The 12,888-nt window shown below is 35.4% G+C and overlaps 1 protein-coding gene across 2 annotated transcripts in view; it reads right to left on the reverse strand.

Annotated features, from left to right (window-relative positions):
* Positions 1 to 6,933: 6,933 nt before the first annotated feature.
* Positions 6,934 to 12,888, reverse strand: part of LOC102806301 (uncharacterized) — a 111,731-nt gene continuing 105,776 nt past the window's right edge. Inside the window, exons 4-10 of one of the 2 annotated variants that reach the window (XM_085494230.1) lie at positions 12,159 to 12,821; positions 10,551 to 11,156; positions 10,078 to 10,308; positions 9,633 to 9,845; positions 8,860 to 9,069; positions 7,887 to 8,103; positions 6,934 to 7,272 (exon numbers count right to left, since the gene is read on the reverse strand). In XM_085494230.1, the coding sequence (XP_085350356.1) occupies positions 7,892 to 8,103; positions 8,860 to 9,069; positions 9,633 to 9,845; positions 10,078 to 10,308; positions 10,551 to 11,156; positions 12,159 to 12,821 (2,135 nt within the window). In that variant the 3' untranslated portion in view covers positions 6,934 to 7,272; positions 7,887 to 7,891. Of the gene's footprint in view, positions 8,104 to 8,859; positions 9,070 to 9,632; positions 9,846 to 10,077; positions 10,309 to 10,550; positions 11,157 to 12,158; positions 12,822 to 12,888 lie in introns of both variants that reach the window. The other variant, XM_085494229.1, reaches the window with a different exon arrangement.

Here is a 12,888-nt window from a genome sequence, read left to right on the forward strand (position 1 = left end):
CATACAACTCAACTACAAACAACAGGGTCGACTATACCACCAACCACATCTTCACTGAGAAGGTCACATCCTTATACACAACACGAAACAGAAACAAAAATACTTACCTCAACAAGTTCACCAACCGTGTATCCATATGTAACAAGCCAACTGATCAGCACTGAATCGAATCTACTATCGACCATGTACTTGACAACTCCGGAAGCAGGTACATGTTTTTTTTCTATAAATATCAATATGTTTAGTATAAAGCTGCATTATTTTGAAAGAAACAGGATTGGCTTAGTTTTAGATGGAATAAAATGATGGTAATTGTGATGAATATTGGAATCAATGTATATACACAGAATGTGTAAATTAAATTGTTTGTGAACACAATGAGGGCATACGTAACTGTTCATTCTATTGTCAGTTTGGCCATCAAGAATTGTTGTTCTTGGGAACCTTTTTCATTCTTTGGAACTCACATTTTGTATTTAACAAGACCAAACATCATTCGACAATCAAATAGAGACCCATGCATCATACATGTTAATCATAGACACCTAGACGCTGCAGCATATTTGATCTAAATCAGATTATTTGGAAATTTTTAATTTAGCAAGCATAGACATCCTCAAGAGGAAATGAACTTGGAAACCTCTGAAATTATACTAAACTCAAAACAGTCCATCATTAATAATACTTTGATATCTCCATTTTAATGAGTATACATTTTAATGAGTTTACAATGCCATAAAAATAAAGGGTCATTGTTAGAATGTCCACAGTTCAAACGTGTTTGTGATACGCACATTAAGTGTCGTTCTGTCAAACGCACGTGTGTTTTTGTTCTGAGTATTAGCTGTGATATCACTGAATCGTCTCACATTTTGATATTTACTACGCTGAGACCATTGTACACGTTGTCATCATGTATTAATCTCTTTTATACATTATTAGAACCAGACAGAAATTACGGATATGAGATAAAACTATTTCATTATATATTATCAACACATACCCTGAATCTATACCCATATCTAATGTGTGTATGTTACCAGTATTCATGAGAGATGTCAGAACACCATCAAATATGTCGTGGTATAATAAACAATACACAATAATATCAATAAAGAAGTACTACAGGTGTTAAATGTTAATAATAAATCTTAATATATCTATTGTTTTAGAAAATCTTGCTAAAAGTGGAATTGCTAGCCAGAGCAGTACTGATTACAGTGCACCGGCAAGTCGTGCAATTGATGGGAATGACGATTCTCAATTCTGGGGTAATAGTTGCACTCACACTGCAACAGAATTAAATCCTTGGTGGAAAGTGGATTTGAAAACAACATACAATATAGTAAAAGTGGTCGTAACAAATCGACAGGACTGTTGCTGTAAGTCAATGGTATTTAATCAACACTATACACAAAAGTGATATATAGTTAAATTTAGGAACCCACAATAAAATAGTTTCTATGCAGTAATATATATATATTACTGTTTTTCATGTTTTGTTGTTTTTAACTTTACCTGGCATATCACGTAGCTTAGTGCAGCGCATTCTGATAATGGACACAGTACACGTCAACTTTGAGTGTTCTTAAGCAGAAGTGTGTTGCCAGATTTTGATATTTGATATTAAAATTGGCTGCTAAGTGAATTAACATATTGAACACTACAATATGTAACGTTGTGTAATTTTATCTATATGGTAGAATATGCAAAATATTTATTTAAATTCAAAAAATAAATATGACAGACAGGACGGAATATATTTTTTGATTTTCACGACTACATCCTGCTTAGAAGCAATATACTTTTACATTTATGTTATACAGAGATATTACACGTTTATATATTGCAAAATATAGATGTAATTATAGTGTTGACTGGTGGCGAAACGCTTTACTTCCCTAGTTGCAATTTACTTTTACATTTCACATTACGAACTCCACATTTATATACTATTATATTATATATTGTAGCTGAAAGAATAGATGGAGCTGTGGTGTTAATTGGTGACAACTCTGAGATAAGTCAAAATAACCAATGTGGTGCGCAGGTAGATTGGAATTCTAACACATATGGAGAGAAGATTTCATTTAATTGTCAGCTGAGTGGACGTTATGTTGGAGTACAACTGAGAAATCACATTGCACCATTACATATATGTGAAGTAGAGGTACATACTTCGTGATTCATTATATTGCTGCACACATCTATTGAATGATATCCAAAGAGGTTTCATGACTTGAGTTCAATACCTTGCCACTAGCAATATTGTGATAATTTCTCCCTTCTTATTACATCGCTATTAGTTGGTTGTATAGTGGCAGTCTTATCTCTGTTACATCGTCAAATTATTAGGATTCCTAGTGTTATTGTACTGTAACCTACTGACAAATTGTTATTACTTCTCAAAATAGATCCACAAAAACTTTTCTTGTATTCACTGTGATATATTATGTGTTTTTACGGTAGTGTGAAAGCAGGAATAATATGAAAGTTATTATAATCGGGTGTAAAGTATTCCACAAATTGGTAAAAACAATATTCCATTTAAGTAAAATAAGGTATATAACATGAGTTAGAGCAATTTTATTTTTATTATTATTCATTAAGTAAATATTTCATGTAATATTTAGAATTTAAATTGTGAAACTCGTATTTTGAGAAATAAATCTCTTATCTCAATGGTTTTTGTTGAAATCTAATTAAACAGTTATTAGCATTTATCTCTCCCTCTCTCTGTCTCTGTCTGTCTGTTTGTCTCTCTCTCTGTCTCTGTCTCTCACTCCCTCTCTTAGAGTATTTACACACGCATAGACAAAATAAACATTTATGTTTTCGGGCATCAGTGAAACCTGGCTGCATTCTGAAACTAATTGCGATTTATATAATATTCCAGCTTACAACTTGATCACCAATCACAGAGATAACTTACGGGGTGGTGGTGTGGCACTGTACATTCATAGCTCTTTGTTTTTCACCCATGTTAACATTAATATTATGCACTGTGAATCGGTCTTTGTGGAAACCACCATTAACAACAAAACAGTTATCATAGGTGTTAATTACAGAAAACCCAATACTCTCTATTCAGAATTCCTCAACAGTTTAGAAGCATGTCTAGATCAGCTGTCTGCTAGTGGTAATGAATACATTATCCTTGGCGATGTGAACATTGACACCTCTTCAGATTCACCATCTGCCTCCCAATATCTAACATTAACAAGTACTTACAATTTTACCCAGGTAATTAACATCCCAACACGCGTCACTGACAACACAAGCACGTCCATCGATCACCTCCTTACTAACATTACAAATTATTTCTTCGATTTCTGTACTATTCAAACCGATATTACTGACCACTACCCCATATTTGGTGTCATTGAACGTCTTAATCACGTGTTTCAGACAGATAATCATGTTCCGAAATACGACTTTTCCTACTATAATAAAGACCGGTTTTTGACCGACTTAAGTGATGCATCTTGGCAGTTAGTTTATAATTGTACCGATCCTAATGTCGCGTACACATTATTTTATAATATTTACTACGGTATTTCATCTAAACATCTTCCAATTAAAACCATTCACGTTAAATCTAAATCTCCTCGAAAAACCTGGCTATCCCAAGGTCTCCTTAAATCGGTCAAAACCAAACATAAATTATTTGGCAAATTGAAAAACAAACCAACTGATATTAAATTGTTAAAAAAATATAAAACCTACAGTAACTTGTTAACTAAATTACTAAAATTGGCCAAGAAACGGTATTTTCAAACAAATTTTCAGCATCCCGTGGCAATAGCAACAAAACATGGCAAGTGGTCAACGAAGTCCTTAATAAGTCTAATCGTTCAACCGTTCCACAGAAATTAATTTCAGGCAATTCTGGCAAAATACTGACCACTAGTTCAGATATTGCAGATGAGTTCAATGACCACTTTGTTAATATCGTTCCAAATCTTGCCGCTCAAATTACTAGCTCTGGTAATTTCATTGATTACCTCACTGGCAATTTTCTAAACTCTTTCTTCTTTCATCCTGTAAGCGACATTGACGTTTTCAAAGAAATTATTTCCCTTGACCCGAAACAATCTGTTGGACATGACAGCATTCACCCAAAACCAGCAAGAGAAGCCGCGCACCTAATCTCTCATCCTCTCGCACATATTATCAATTGTTCACTGAGCCAAGGCATTTTTCCAGACTCTCTCAAAACTGCTAAAATTACCCCAATTTATAAAAAAGGACCTACTACAGATACCAACAATTACAGACCCATATCTATCCTGCCTACATTTAGTAAAATTGTTGAATCAATTGTTAATAAACAGCTGATTAATTTCATAGAGAAAAAAAGTATACTTATCAAAACACAATTTGGTTTTCGTAAAAAACACAGCGCAACACTTGCCCTAGCCGACCTGATCTCAGACATAGCCGAGAAACTGGACAAAGGTTATATTACTTTTGGAATTTTTATCGACCTGAAAAAAGCCTTTGATACTATAGATCACAATATTCTGTTCCACAAATTACAATATTATGGGATCAGAGGGCTCCCGCTACTCTGGTTTAAAAACTACCTTTCTGTCCGTTATCAATCAGTGAAAATTAACAATATTACATCTACATATAAACCAATAAAGTGTGGTGTTCCACAAGGATCGATTCTTGGCCCACTTTTATTCCTAATTTACATAAATGATATCAATAACTCAACTAATGCTTTTGACTTTCGCCTATTTGCAGACGATACTAACCTCTTTCAGTATATTAAAAGTAACACAATCAAACTTGCACATACTAACAACGATTTTCAAAGAGTCTGTGAATGGTGCAGTGCCAACAAACTTACAGTCAATGTAGAAAAAAACCAAATGCATGACTATTAAAACGCCTCATAAACACCTGGGCATTGAGGGCAGCTTGGATATAAATGGGTTTGAGATAGAGGGCGTTTGTTCAATCAATTATCTTGGCGTGTCCATTGACCAGCACCTCAACTGGAAACCTCACATTGAAAAAGTAAAACAAATAATTTCCCCCAAAGTTGGTATTATCTCCCAGATCAGACATTATGTGCCCAAATCAGTTTTACTTTTGTTATACAATTCCCTGATTCTCCCGCATATTAGTTATTGTTTAGAAATATGGGGAAACGCCTATCATACACTATTATAGCCTATCCTTCTTTTGCAAAAGAAAGTTGTACGGCTTATCTCATTTGCTGTTTACAATGCACATACTGTCCCTCTATTTAAAAAACTGGGCATACTTGATATTCACAAGTTGTGTAAATTTAAGATATGTCTGTTCATTTATGATCTGAAAAGCAACCGCTATGCCCATACTATCAACGACTATCTCTCCCCTCTACCTCATTTATATCCAACACGACTTGCGTCAGGTAATAACTACTATGTCCCCAGGATGAATCTTTCACTTTCCCAACATACTTTAAAATATACAGCCGTAAAACATTGGAATTCTCTACCTGAGCCAATCAAACAAATTACTAATAGAATAACTTTCAAAAGTTCCCTAAAACAACATATACTGAACAACGTACTTTAATATTTAAATACTGGCTTTATCATATGTATGATGCAAATATTATTTGCAGCTAAACTTTATTTGTACTTGCCCACGATTGTTCCACTAATAATATGATGTGCAGAGTAGCGCATTAACAGCTCCATTTTTTCTTCTTCTTTTTTTCTCATTTTTTTTATTATTATTATTTTACTTATTTATTTCTGGAGATTTTGTTTTTTGTTTGTATGTGTATGTATGTATGTATGTATGTATGTGTGTGTACGTAATATACATATATATATATAGCCTGCATAGAAATGTATATTGGTTAGGATTGGGCCACAGACTAGATTAGTTCGGATGAACTACCTCTGTGGTCCACACCAAGAAATTATTATTATTATTATTATTATTATTATTATTATTATTATTATTATTATTATTATTATTATTATTATTATTATTATTAATATAAGATTACTAGAATTGTTATTATTATTGGTGAAATAAATCATACTCATACTCTACTCTACATGTTGTTTTCGGTACCTGACGGAAAACCTATGCCTAATTTTCTGCTACCAAAATGCTTGATAAACTGTTGCTGAAAGTATGATCACTGCGTACAGGGACAGCGTCGAATTACAGAATCAGGTGCGCATCTTAATGAACTCATATGGAGACATTTAGCTTGGAGTTCACAGCAGAGCACTGTGTTTCGAATCACGGAAACTATATTGGAGACGGGTGAGACAGTCAAATCGTAACATATTAACACTTATCACATTATCTTTGAATAAGTGGATATACAGTGTGGTAAACAAGATAAATATTAAAGCGGGAGAGTCGTCACCTGCGCCTGCGTCAGATGGCCATAGCGTGTCATTGTTTACAAACAAGCGTCTACCCATTAGCCTTTTCGTTTTAGCGTGAGTTGTTATCGTCGCTTGGAACTCAATTCCGCGCGTGCGCAGGTGACGACCCTCCCGCTTTGAATACAAAAAACAAATGTAAACATTTATTTACACTGATTTGATTTTTTAACTGTAGAACCACACGTTCCTATGCTTTAAGTGTTAAAGCAGGGCTGACTTCACCTACGCAAGCGCGGGAAATGAGTTCCAAGCGACGATAATAAAGCACGCTAAAACCACAAGGGCTCTTGTTGTGAACAACATGTTATGGCCGTCTGTCACATGCGCAGATGATTACTCCCCTGCTTTAATTATATAGTTTATAATTTTGAATTCATATTCTTTAATTTTCAGAAAAACACAATCTAAGATTTTCATCATAAAGTCTGTTACCTTTACAAGTATTTACACTTATTTTTTTATTTATCTACGAATCTGTAAATTGTAATTTAACTACATAAAACATAACATTTCACAATGATTAATGTGATTTGTATGTTATATGATATTTTATTTATTGAATCTACAATGAATATTGCACATTATAATCTATACATAACTAGCAACTTTTCACGTCAGTTAACTAGCACCTGATTGGGTAACTAACAATTTCCCGTCTACGACCAAGTAATGTGTCACTATACGTAAACATAGTTAGAAACAATACTCAAGCTATTCTCCAGTAAATTTAAATGGTACATTTTGCATTTCATACATAATATGTCATATTTTCAAAGATTTTTTTTTGCCCAATATTCTTAATTCTGGTTTTAATTATTTTAGCTAGTATAGAAAGGTGGGTGGTGCTGAAGAACCAATCCTGTTATCAGAAAAAAAGAAAACAATTTTAAGGTTTATTATAATGTCACTATCTAGAATTGGATTATAGCGAGTAGGTTATTTTCATTATATAGTGTCAGCAGAGTAGATCATTTGAGGATTTTCTATTTGTTTCAAACACGTTCTCAATTCATTGTTATTGCTATCCTCGGGGGCGGAGCTACGTCACAAGACGTTCCACGTTGCTAAGACGCGCACCACTGTACATGCATTTCTATGGGCTCTGTGCGCGCTGCTGTGGAACGCCGGTCGAGCTGGTGAAAATTCGAGAAAACAACACAAACTCAACTTTGAAGTAATCCTGAATAACCAAATTTATATATGTTACACACGTAGGGCTAGTCTTGTTACACTGTTCAGGGGAATCTCAACAACCATCCCAAAGTACCGTTTTCTGCGAGTTTTTGGCCTTTGTTTTCACCGCGAGGGTTGCCAGGCGGTGAAAATGCCCGGATGTCCGCCCCGAGGAAATTTGTAAAACTACTCATCTTATTACCATGCTTCTACACAAAATTATTAAACGAATGTTTGGTCTTATGAAATATATAGTCGCTTGTAGAATCGTGCTTTAAAAACAACTTCCAAGCCACACACCAAAATTAGGAACCATAAACTTCAACTTCACATAGAGTTAAAAAATTTGTATGGTGCTTCAGTTGTACCCCAGCATATCGCCCTCTCAGTCGACAATCGAACGGTATTCTTCTTTGATACGTGTTGGCATTCAGGTCTACTTGGTCATCGCATTGGGAATTTTGACTTATGTCAGGGAATTCACCAATCAAAACTACTGCTCCATCTATTCTGTGAGCTGAAATATATAAATATGAAATTTTCCCTGAATGAATAATATATGAAAGTATATTCCACCTAGTGGAGTGTAAATAGAATTGGTTGTGTATATCATCAAAGGTATATCATGAACACTGTATGATTTAATCGGATATCTGATTTTGCTACTTGCCGCAAATGTCAACATTAATATATGCTGCAACATCACAAAGAAAAGACCAATCTATGTTTGTTTTCGATCTGTTTAATAGCTAGAGCAAAAGCGGCTGAAGGTCATTCGTGAAGCGAAATTTATTTGTATAAAAGAGTATGGAAGATATGACGACATTTTGTTTGTTGTTTCACAAATTACATGAAGCAGAAATAAACATCTGCAGAATGTTGTACATTGATAATAACATTGATTCCTGGCAACGGAATGAAAATATGTCAATATGCTCAAATCTCGCGTGAAGTAATATTTCGATTTTCCGGAGCTCAAGTGCCTTGATGTTCTATGGTTACTTCATCGGTTGCACTCTCTCTATTTCTCTCTAGGCATTGTCTACTCAACACATCTTTATATTTTTAAGCGGGGGCGTCGTCACCTGCGCAAGATGGCCATAGCGTGTTATTGTTTACAAAAATGCGTCTACCCATGAGCATTTACGTTTTTAGCGTGTGTTGTTATCGTTGCTTTGGACTCGATTCCTGCGCGTGCGCAGTTGACGACCCTCCCGCTTTAAATCTCAGTGATTCGTGATTTAGATACTTATATTATTTGTTGAATACTTACGGCAACAATCCTGTCTATTTGTTATAACCACTTTGAATATGTCATATGTTTCTCCTAAATCTACCTTCCACCAAGGATTTAGATGCGCACTCGTATGGGTGCAACTACCCCGATAATATATAGAGTTGTCATTCCCATCAATAGCATAACTTGCTAGTCCACGGTAACCTGTACTGATCTGGCTTGCAATTCCATTTCGGCCAATATTTTCTGACATAATGTAAATGTATAACAGTGTTAATATAATTGCACCCGCTAACAATAACATGGTGATAAAATAACTTCGATTGATATGCAGCTAAAATAACACGGATGGGTGAAATTAATATCGTTTTTGTTGAATAATTATTGTCCAATTAAATTATTGTATATATTGTTTCAGAAAAGTAGATTACATTGACATTTGACAATATTCTTTTAATTCCTTCTTTCGCTTATTTGCGACTTGAATTTGTAACCAGACATGTGTATTCTATGTGAACAAGCATGAATATATTCGTCTTAGTTTTTAAGAACATCACAACATACATAACATTTGCTAGTTATAAATTTCCCACAAAACAAATAGTTTTGCACATGAATAGCGACATTCGGGTCGTACACTGTTCTCTCCGCCGATCTCACGCGTTTTGGTCGCTATCTTCACACTCGTTCTTTTTCACATGGTAAGTTTTGTCATAACGCAGTTGAAGGTTTAATACTTGCCCGAAGCAATAGTTATTTTTCATTCCGGTATTTGGCTCGAATAATCACTAATTATGATCGTCTCTTACCTAATGCCATTACCCGCATTTCACAGAAGTTAAGAAGATCAGTTCTGTCCACAAGCTGTAGACTGGCGTAACGTCCAACAATCGGACTGTCACATTCAAATACGACGTCTGACTGACTGGTTTGTTCCAGTGCAACTAATTCACCGCATCGGATATTTTCAGATATGACATCCGATAAACCAATTCTAACCTCGCTGTTCAAAATACGCGTTTCTGAAACAAAATCACATCATTGTTGAATATATGGCCATGAGATACATATTTCAAGGCATATAGTTGTGTTCTCAAATATCTCAAATCATGGAAACCTTGGAACAAGTATAGTCTTAATCACAGACAAGACTAAGATGACACAGTATACATCCAATGAGGATGTTGTATTTTTTATTGCCATGATTATGCAATACGTTGTGAATTTTGCGAAAAGTATCGTAGTTATACTCACTACAGCACGGATCTTGACGATTAGTAAGAATAACTTCATATACAAGATAATTTTCACCAAGATCAACTTTCCACCATGCATTAACGTCACGTTGTGTGCTGGTACAACTACCACTACCCCAGTGTGTGTTTGTATTACCATCCACCGCATTTGATGCTGGAAAAGAAACTGACCAATCGCTGCTCTGCGTTGCAGTCTTGTCTAGTGCTACGTTCGTCAGTGAAGGCTTAGCTGAAATAAGAATACATTTATTTTTCCTGATTAAAAGCGTTTGTGCTACTGTAGACTAATTTCCCGTCAGATTGTAAGTTTCAAGACTAGTTTGTGATACGTGCCCAGCCTGAAATTGGTTGCAATAGTTATTGTGCCTCCAACGTCGGATTTACTTGAACGCAAACTAAAAGATTGAATCCGTCGGCAAGGGCACACTAATTATGTAATTACTAATCATGTATGTCAGTCTAAATACTTACGACAGAAATCTTCAGCAGAGACTAGTGCAGTTCCGGCAATATCAATGCTATCAGATTTCCATGAAAACACATTGCCTTCAATATCACATGAACAGTCGTTTGTGGAGTGTAGGATATCTACACCATCTAATTCCCTGTTCCACATATTAAAATTTGCTAGATCTCCTTTAAATGCTTGGCCTGGGTCAAATCCGCCTCCCAACGTGTCTTGTTCCTGTCCTAATATGAGAACACCGCCAGATCTTATCATCAATCCAGTTCTGAAACTACTACCACCAAATGCCAGTACACCATTGTCATAGATGTTGAATATTCCACCAACTGAATTCCATGTGACACACACATGATGCCAGGCACCATCATTCACACTGACTCCAGTCGCACCAGTGGTTGCGCCTCTTATACCCACTCTAAAATTTTCTGGGAAACTGAGAAAGAATTCATTGTCTGCTCCAGCAGTATTGTATGAAAATGGTGTTCCTCCAGACACTTCATCTGTTTGTGCCCAAATACATGCTGTAACTGCTGACATTGTAGGTATTGGTTCCAAAACTTCAATACGCGAGTTTTCATCAACAGTTAGCACATTGCACGGAGACTGCGTAACTGAAATCAAATGCAAACAGACGTCAAAGCAAACAATAACATTGCAATAATCATGTTTAATACATATTATGTACATTCAAAATGTATACATTCAAAAGTTTTGATCGATATTGTCGTATTACGTGGAGAGTGTCATTACATTGGGTAAGCTCACTGAATTTTGAATAATTACAATTTATATGAATATATAACTGTCAGGACACTAATGTGTACTTTGAAAATTAGATATCGTGAAATATGAAGAAAACAATTAAAGAAATAGTTAATGATGATAAAATAACTTTTATATAATGTAAGCAACTGATTATTAGAAGAAATATTTAAAGTAAATTCGAAATTTGTTCTGTTATATTTAATTTTAATATAAGCGAGTAGATAACTCTAGTGATTGACAGAAGCAAGTCTGAGTGCCTGTAACGTAACCTGCGTCTCGAGTGAAATAAATATCCATTTAACAGCATCGATTTGTTTGATAAATGGTCATCCATGAATAAAGTTCGAAAGTGGCTAATTTGTATTTGAACACGGACTACACAATCAAACACAGTTTGAATTAGAATGGCAATGCCAACAATGATCTACGTATTGTTAATTTCCTAGAAACAGTTCGTTGCTTTAGAGACCAACAACTCGGAAAGCTTTATTATTGGCTCACACATTATATAGTATACAATATTTGTCTTTTAACATACTGACTTGTAAACAAGTCGCCAGCAGCTGCTGACTGCCTCCCATCTTTTTTTGGCATTGCTATATTTACGAACTACATTTCTGTAATACAAAAATGCGTGCTTTGTTTAGTTTCGAAAAAATTATATTTTATATATGTTGAGCATAATGCGAGTAAACACAGTGCTATGGAAAGCATTTCACAGTCTTGCCAGAGGGCAGGTTTTGTAGTATTCTTCCTATTGTCAATTTCTCGAAGTGCTACTTTCTCGTTTTTTTTGAAAATCGATTATCGAACTATTAAACAATTTTGTCTGCATTATATAAACATACTTGGTATTGCGGTAGGTCCAGTGGTAGTGATTCGAGGTACAGTCGGTAATCCAATTGTTGTCCGAGATTGCGTTGTCTCACCAAGTAGCGTGCTGAAGAAAGACGATGTTCTTGGTACAGTAGGTAAAGGAATTGTTGTTCGGGACTGTGTTGTGTGAGGCAAAAATGTCACTGATGGTATTGTAGCTGGTAACATAGGCGTCAATACAGTTGATACAGAAGTTTGAGACAGCTGGGAGGTGTGTGTTGGTGCAGTGTCAGTAGAAATAGTAGTTTCAGACAGTTCCGAGGTGAAAGTTGGTGGAGTACTTTTAGAAATAGTAGTTTGAGACAGTTCCGAGGTGTAAGTTGGTGGAGTACTTGAAGAAATTGTAGTTCGAGACAGTTGTGAGGTGTATGGTGGTAGAGTACTGGTAGAAATTGTAGTTTCAGACAGTTCCGACGGGAGAGTTGTTTCAGTACTTGTAGAGATTGTAGTTTGAGAGATTTTCGAAGTGAGTCCAGGTGTAGTTCCAGTCACAACAGGTATTTTAGAAAATTGCGAAGTAGCAGTTGGTGCAGTGCTTGTCAAAACAGGGGTGTGCGAACGTTGCGAGGTGAGTGTTGGCGCAGCATCAGTTGAAGGTATCGTAGTCATGTTTGTATCATTGAGACTGGTTGCATCTGAAAATAAAATATATCCACATATTAATTTCACATGCACACTATGCCCCTATTCTATCTTACATTC

The sequence above is a fragment of the Saccoglossus kowalevskii genome, chromosome 20 (assembly GCF_978046115.1).
Source record: "Saccoglossus kowalevskii chromosome 20, keSacKowa6.1, whole genome shotgun sequence".
Classification (NCBI taxonomy): Eukaryota; Metazoa; Hemichordata; class Enteropneusta; family Harrimaniidae; genus Saccoglossus; species Saccoglossus kowalevskii.